General features: G+C 43.1%; 1 protein-coding gene across 1 annotated transcript in view; it reads right to left on the reverse strand.

Annotated features, from left to right (window-relative positions):
* CSTA (cystatin A (stefin A)) overlaps positions 1-7,743 on the reverse strand; it is a 16,016-nt gene extending 8,273 nt beyond the window's left edge. The window contains exon 1 of the mRNA XM_011950817.1: positions 7,549-7,743. Coding sequence (XP_011806207.1) covers positions 7,549-7,614 — 66 coding nt within the window. The 5' untranslated portion in view covers positions 7,615-7,743. The remainder of the gene's footprint in view (positions 1-7,548) is intronic.
* Positions 7,744-8,141: the final 398 nt, after the last annotated feature.

Below are 8,141 nucleotides of genomic sequence, written 5' to 3' on the forward strand. Positions count from 1 at the left end.
CTTTCTTTCTTTCTTTCTTCTCTCTCTCTTTCATGAAGTCTTGCTCTGTCACCTAGGCTGGAGTGCAGTGGCATGATCTTGACTCACTACAACCTCTCCCTCCTGGGTTTAAGCAGTTCTCCTGCCTCAGCCTCCTGAATAGCTGGGACTACAGGCATCTGCCACCATTCCCAGCTAATTTTTTATATTTTTGGAGAGACCGAATTTCACCATGTTTGCCAGGCTGATCTCGAACTCCTGGCCTCAGGTGATCCACTCACCTTGGCCTCCCAAAGTGCTGCGATTACAGGGGTGAGCCACCATGGCTGGCCCCCAGTATTCATTTCTATCTGTCCTAGAAATATATCTAAATCTTTAACCTTTCCATCGTATCTGTGTAATCCACAAATGCAGAATTTTCCATGAGAGGGGGGATTTAAAAGATCTGATTTGTTTCTTGAAGTGCTCTGGCACCTGTCAGACTGTGGACCTTGATTTCTCGTTCACTCTACTTGTAACTTGCAGCCTTCCTCCCTCTTCCCAGTAAAATAGATTTGCGCGGTTTAATGTTAGATGACGTGGACCTGAGTGATGAGATTTGAGCGGAGGAGCAGGGAAAGGGGCAGAGTAGGGGAGCTTGTCAGTGAAACCTTAAGTCTCAGAAGGTAGCTTGGCACTGAAAGACTCCCCAGGATGGGCACTAGGAGGATGCAGGCCAGCTGGGAACGGTGGTGGGAGACTGGTGGTGAATGGACACATCTGCTCAATGCAGTTGGCCTTCACCTTTCTCAGTCTGCCATGCGTGATGGTGACAGGAGCTGAAGGAATACAGTGGAGGTTTGTCGCTTGGTCTCCGCCAGGGGAGGAGGCCACCAGGGAGGAGCACCTGGTATGATGCATTTACCCCAGAGTTTTTCAAGCATTTCTCATTGTTACTGAGCATGAATCTTAGTGAGGTGTTTATTCTCTGAGATCTGAGGATTTGAGCCATGAGGCACCCAACACCCAGGCTTTCCCTCTAATCTGTAGTCATTCTACAGAAACAATAGGACTGTGCCTAATTTAGGAGAAAACAGAAAGATATTCGTGGCAAAGTTTATGAATTACATTTGGGGGAGTTTTACAGAGTAAGGAAGGAGAGTTTGAATAGTAACATGAAAGGACAATAGGGCCAGTAAGATGTGACTTGTGGACATTTGTTGTCTAAGTATGTTTTGAAGGAAAAAGAAAGTATGGGACAAGGCATTGAGGATGCAAGAAATGAAGTCACCTGGCTAAGAGAGGAAGGGCTGGCTGAAGAGAGGAGAACAGAGTCTAGGGAGGAATGAGATCTAGCAAGAGACAGGGTCAGCTGGGGGATTTTCTTACCAGAGGCCTGCAATCTCCTAAGACAGGAGTCCCCAACCCCTGGGCTGCAGACCAGTAGCCATCCGGGGCCTGTTAGGAATCAGGCTGCACAGCAGGAGGGGAGAAGTGTGCCAGTGAGGATTATGGCCTGAGCTCCGCCTCCTGTCAGATTAGCGGCGGCATTAGATTTTCATAGGAGCGGAAACCCTATTGTGAACTGCATGCAAGCGATCAAGGTTGCGTGCTCCTTATGAGAATGTAATGCCTGATGATCTAAGGTGGAACAGCTTCATCCCAAAACTATCCCCTCCACCACATCTGTGGAAAAATTGCCTTCCACAAAGGTGCCAAAAAGGCTAGGGACGGCTGGCGTAAGAAGAGTAGGAACTGAGACATCCTGCTGGAGGGAACATGGGGGTGGGAGGGATTGAGGAACTGAAGAGAGATTTACATTTGTGGGGTTTTTAGAAAAAGACCAACAAATATGACTGAAAGTATGTTCTGGCAGTCCTGGGTCCTGTCCGGGTTGTTCAGCATTAATCCACAGGTTTGTAATGGGTGAGTTTTCTGTGGTTCTGCACCTCGCTTTGGCAAAGTTCTTTGATTCTGGAGCAGTAGTAGCTGCATAGAAAGTGGTGGCAGTGGGCATGACCTTTAATTGAGAATTAGAAAGCCAGGAGCTCCCAGGGTCAAGGAAATCATCATGAGTGGAGGAATATTTGAAGCTATCCTCCTGTCATGGGGTCCAGGCTGGATGAGAGACTGTGTGGGCCTGGGTGTGTTCTCATGAAGATGGGAAGGTAGGTGCCTGAAGGATTCTGGTGTGGCTAAATGGCAGGTTCTTTGGGTGTGGGACAGTGGGAGAGGCGACTAATGAGGAGGCTGTGGTCAGAGAGGGGAATGCAAATTTGTGGATGGGGTTAGAGCCATGACATACTAAGTTCCAGGGTGTGCCCAGGATGGTATGCAGATGAGGTGTTTGTGTGATGTCCTGACCGACAAAAATCGTGTTCTGTGTGTTAGCCAGGAATAGTATTCAGCAATTAGGTTTATGACTAAGGGGAGCGTGTGTGTGTGTGTGTGTGTGTGTGTGTGTTCATTGTGTGCATGCACATTGCATGTATAGTAACCCTTCTAAAAATAATTAAATAACATTTCTTTCCTTCTCATAAACATGCTCAGAATTCTCATCAAACGCTCATTAACATATTATATAGATAATGAATCAGCAATAATGATCTGGAGGCTTTTGCTATTGGGCCATTCATTTATTTGGTTCTTCATTATACAGATTGTGGCTTTTCATGAATGGGGTTATGTATGGCTCTGTCTTTCTGGGATGTGTCCCTCTTGATCCATTCTATTTTATAAATTTCCACAAGGGCAGGCACTATTTTATGTCCCTGCTACCCCCATAGCAACTCACACAGTTCTGTCTACCTAATCAATGTTTTCTGAATGAAAAGACCACAATTGTTTTCCATCCTGACAACTTGTCTTCCCAAATAGGAAAGATGAGTATAGCAATGACCTCAGCTAATACAGAGAATCTTGGAAGAGGGTTTTCTTCAAGTGTACTTTAGTACATGATGCTACAATGACATATTCAGTCTCTGTTATTTTCAGAATGGGAAAACTCATTTCCCCTGCCTTCGAAAACTTTCAAGTTTTCTCAATTGCCATCCCCTTTGTTTACCTTTCTTTTCTTTCTGCTCTCGTCCAATATTCCTCTTTCACTGTGATATCAAATTCCTTGACCATGCAGTTAACATTTGTCTTTGCTACTCTTCCCTTCTCTATGTGATGATCTTTTTCTTCTTTCTTTCTCTCCTTCTAATGGGGTTCTTCAGTTGGCCTTCCACTAAGAAGCTCTCTGAGAAGGCCAAGGAAAGCTGATAAACTTCAGCTCCTCTGAGAATACTTGCACTTTAACAGGTGATTTTAAAAAACAGAAATACATTCAAAAATCAAAAAAGTAAAACTAGCAAGAAAGTGACAGGTAGTGGAGATTGTCCCTGAATTGCCAGCACCTACCCATTTTCCCTGTTCCTGCATGGGGACCTAACTGTAATTTTGGAGAAGGAATTGACTCAAGTTTCTCACCTATAAAGTGGTTGTAATAATACTTGCCTCTTGGGGCTATTTGTAGGGGCATAAATGATATAATTGATGTGAAAGTGCTTCCTAAACTACAACGAGTTTTCCAACTCTTCCTCTACCTTCTAACACTGAACTGGGAATTGTGCCCTAAGGCTCACTCCCGCAAGAGAGGGCAGATAAGTGACAATCCGGGCTTTAACACGGGAGTGGCTGAACTGCCTCACAGTAATTATTCACCTGAAAGGAAAGAGGTTTGACCAGCAATCTCTAACATCTTTTCTGGTCCAAAACCTATGATTATAAAAAACTACTTAATTGGATATTGTTTTGTATACTGTTCCAGATATCTTGATTTTTCCCAACTACCCTGTAAACTCCTAGAGGCCAGGGGCCATATCTTACAGCCCTCATGTAGCTTCTATAATAATTAGCATAATGCTAGACACTTAGGAGATATACAAGAAATGCACCAACCATGAAATGATTCATTGATACTCATTTCCTATATTTATTTATTTATTTATTTTTTGAGACAAAGTCTCACTTTGTTGGCCAGGCTGGAGTGTGGTGGCATGTTCATGGCTCACTGCATCCTCAACTTCCTGGGTGCAAGTGATCCTCTCACCTAAGCCTCCCAAGTAGCTGGGACTACAGATGTGTACCACCTGGCTATTTTTTTTTTTTTTTTATTTTCAAGGAGGTAGAGACAGGGTTTTGTCATGATGCCCTTGAATCCCCCAGATCAAGCAATCTGCCCGCCTCTGCCTCCTAAAGTGCTGGGATTATAGCCATGAGCCACTGCACCTGTCCCTCTAATGATTAAACAAATTTTTTTTTAACTTTTAAATTTTAAAATTTTTTTACTTTTTGAGATGGAGTCTCATTCTGTCATCCAGGCTGGAGTGCAGTGGCACAATCTCGGCTCACTCCAACTTCCGCCTCCTGGGTTCAAGCGGTTCTCCTGCCTCAGCCTCCTGAGTAGCTGGGACTACAGGCGCCCATCACCATGCCCAGCTAATTTTTGTATTTTTAGTAGAGATGGGTTTCGCTATGTTGACCAGGCTGGTCTCGAGCTCCTGACCTCAGGTGATCCACCTGCCTTGGCCTCCTATATTGACTTAAATTTGAGGCTGGTGCTTCCACTGAGCAGACAAACTTAACACACTCTCTCCACTCAGTGTATTTCCCTTTCCTAACAAAGATCCTCTGTGTTCTGCCACTGTGTGGTGGAGAGTGCAGGCAGTCAGACACTGGGGGTGAGCTAACTTCTTGACTAGGTGACTCTATTTTTTTTTTTTTTTTGAGACAGAGTCTCATTCTGTGGCCCAGGCTGGAGTACAATGTCGCGATCTTGGGTCACTACAGCCTCCGCCTCCCAGGTTCAAGTGATTCTCCTGCCTCAGCCTCTGGGTAGCTGGGATTACAGGCACCTGCAACTACGCTGCCTAATTTTTGTATTTTCAGTAGGGATAGGGTTTCACTATGTTGGCCAGGCTGGTCTTGAACTCCTGACCTCAGGTGATCCGCCCGCCTCAGCCTCCCAAAGTGCTGGGATTACAGGCTTGAGCCTTCTCGCCCAGCTTAACTAAGTGACTCTTAATCTCTTTGAGTCTTGGTTTCATCATCTGTAAGATAGACACAATACCTTCCCTGCCTGCCCCAGGGGTTATGAAGATGAAATCAGAGTTTGAATGGAGGTCAAGCTTTTAAAAACTGCAAAGCCCCTTTCTGGGGTGAGGTAGCTGTTCTTAATACTTATCCCTCATTCTGATGACATTGGAGCCAAAGGGAAGCAGCTTCCTCTCTGCCACACATACACTTTCAAATCAGTTTTATAATTTAAGATGGGACTCACAGATAGGTGTTATTAACAAAGCAAGGCCCTCTGGTAGCTTCTTATTTTAAAAATTAATAATTATTGCTAATCAAGCGATAGATTTTTTAAAAAATCATTAAAATTTTCTGTACTGTCTCTATTTCAAATTTAGTTTTCCCTGTCTTCCTACAGCTCTGGTCCTTAGAGAGTCTCAGGGGGATTTTTTAGGGTCAGGGATGCTTTCAGCCACAAATTTGAAGTAAACAATTGTGATGCCTCACCCATGCACATTTCTTTTTCATTTTCAAGTTATTTTTATGCACATTTTCTCACCTAGTCCTTACAGCTCTGACATCGGTAGGGCAAGAGGTGTTACCTTCATTTTTCAAAAGAAATAGACAAATTTTATTTTGGCACCCTGACTTTCTTTTTTGAGGCAGGGTCTTGCTTTATTGCCCAGACTGGAGTGCAGTGGCACTATCTCACCTCACTGCAACCTCCGCATCTCAGGCTTGAGTAATTCTCCTGCCTCAGCCTCCCAAGTAGCTGGGATTACAGGCACCTGCCACCACTCCCAGCTAATTTTTGTATTTTTAGTACAGATGAGGTTTCACCATGTTGGCAAGGCTGGTCTCGAACTCCTGACCTCGTGATCCAACCACCTCAGCCTCCCAAAGTCCTGGAATTATAGGCATGAGACACCACATCCAGCCTGCACCCTGGCTTTTAAAGCCCCATCTCCCGCTGGCCTTGTAGGATGTCATATATCTCTGATTCTGCAGGCAAGTGAGGCCATGGGTGGCAGCAGCAGCAGCTTGGGAGTCTGGTAGAAATGCAGAATCTCAGACCTACCCCAGGCCCCCTGAATCCGAATCTAAGGTTTATCAAGACCTGCAGGTGATTCATGTGCACATTCAAGTTTGAGAACATGGATCTGATCTGCGGATTCGCATGAAGAAATTACTGACTTAACATCCTCTCCCAGAAAAAAAGCTCCAAGATATTTATTTTTTAAAAAGAACGTTTGAAAGAGAAATAATTAGTCCCCAAGAATGAGTGATGGGATTCTAGGCATCTGGCCCCTTAGAGAGCTTTCTAGTTTTCTGAATATACAGGATCCCAACTTTTATAATCACACAAAAACTGATCTTGTGTTCCACGCTGTCATAGAATGATGTTTCAGAGAGAAAAAACAAGAAGGAATAATACAAGAAAATAAGGTAACAAACTAAAAAACTAAAATGGTAATTTGTACAAGTTTTCCTTCACAAAATATGAAACTAAATATTTACTACATAGCTAGATGATAGCTAATCACACAACACTTAGAAAAATATATCAGGGCCGGGTGTGGTAGCTCACACCTGTAATCCCAATACTTTGGGAAGCCTAGGTGAGTGGATGGCTTGAGCCCAGGAATTCAAGACTGGTCTGGCAACAGAATGAAACTCTATCTCTAAAAACAAAATAAAACCCCCAAAATCAGCCAGGCGTGGTGGCATGAGTCTGTAATCCCAGCTACTCAGGAGGCTGAGTGGGGAGGATCGCCTGAGCTGGAGAAGTTGAGGCTACAGTGAGCCATGATCACACCATTGCACTCCAGCCTGGGTGACAGAGTAAGATCCCATCTCTTAAAAACAAAACAAAACAAAAAAGAAGAAGAGAAAAACATATCAATCCGCTAACAACATTGAGTTCTATTTTTCCATATATAATTTGGCAGCCTATGACATTTTGGAGTCACTCTAGACTGTCACTTCTCTTCTCCATTAGCTGAATCACCCTTTAACTCTGAAAAGACTAAAACACTGTATATTTGGGCCAAAATGTATGAAGTTTGTAAATAGATTGCCTTCACAATGTTATTCTTCGTTCAATCTGTTTTTAAAAAATTTCCCTGCAGTGTATTCCAAGACTACTTCATCAAACTGTTAATAACCTTAGACTTCAATTACATGTTGGCTTCACTTGGTGAGATTAGAAAAGTTGCATCAGAAACTGAATTAGTAATCCTAGAATCACATCTTCTAAGAGCTTTAGAGATGATACAATACAAATTCTTCTTTTATACATGGAGAAAATGAAGTTCAGAGAAGAAATGTGATTCGCTCAAGGTCACACTCACAGTTTGGGGATTATTCGAGGTTTCATCTGAAAAGCTCTTATTTCATCTTAGTTGTAAAGAAACCTGAATGAAGTCACACACATCCTAAACTGGTTTTCATGTTCAGCCACATCCTATCCACAAGGACAGCTTATGAATCAAGATTTTGGCTTAGACTTTTTCCTGAATGGCATCAACTCACCTTATCAACAATCCCCTGGATTTCTGGAGTGGCGGGTTTGGCCTCAGATAAGCCTCCAGGTATCATTTTGGCTAATTGCTTCTTTGCTGGACAGGATGCTGGAACCAAAGTGAACAGGGAAGCGTGGAGACTCGTGTGTTAAAAGAGGCATTCGCTAGCTCCGCCTATAGAATGCTTTATTTTCCAGAAATAGCAAAGAGGCACGGGGAAAATGAGTATGCCTCCAAGCAAGTCTTCTTGCTTCCTGGACAGAATATACTACACGGAATTTGGAAGAAAGAGGGGTTGGAGGATGAACAAATGGGCAAGTATAGGAATCATGTCCTAACAAGCATCAAACATCCCCGCATTCTCTTTGACAATGGTTCCATCCTGTTGCATCATCTGAATTATGAAATCTGAAACTGCAGCTAGAATTTCTAAGTGTTTTAAAACTTCTAACACAAAATTTTATTTTTTTTAAAGCAAAACTTACTAATAGTGTCAAGATTAGTTTAGAATTTACTTGACTTTAGAAAGAAAGCAAAAGGATCTATCTGGAGGACCTTGGCTGGATGTGTCTTCTTTACTTTTATTTAAATATCTGGAGATGT

This window comes from Colobus angolensis, unplaced genomic scaffold, assembly GCF_000951035.1.
Source record: "Colobus angolensis palliatus isolate OR3802 unplaced genomic scaffold, Cang.pa_1.0 Scaffold31, whole genome shotgun sequence".
Classification (NCBI taxonomy): Eukaryota; Metazoa; Chordata; class Mammalia; order Primates; family Cercopithecidae; genus Colobus; species Colobus angolensis.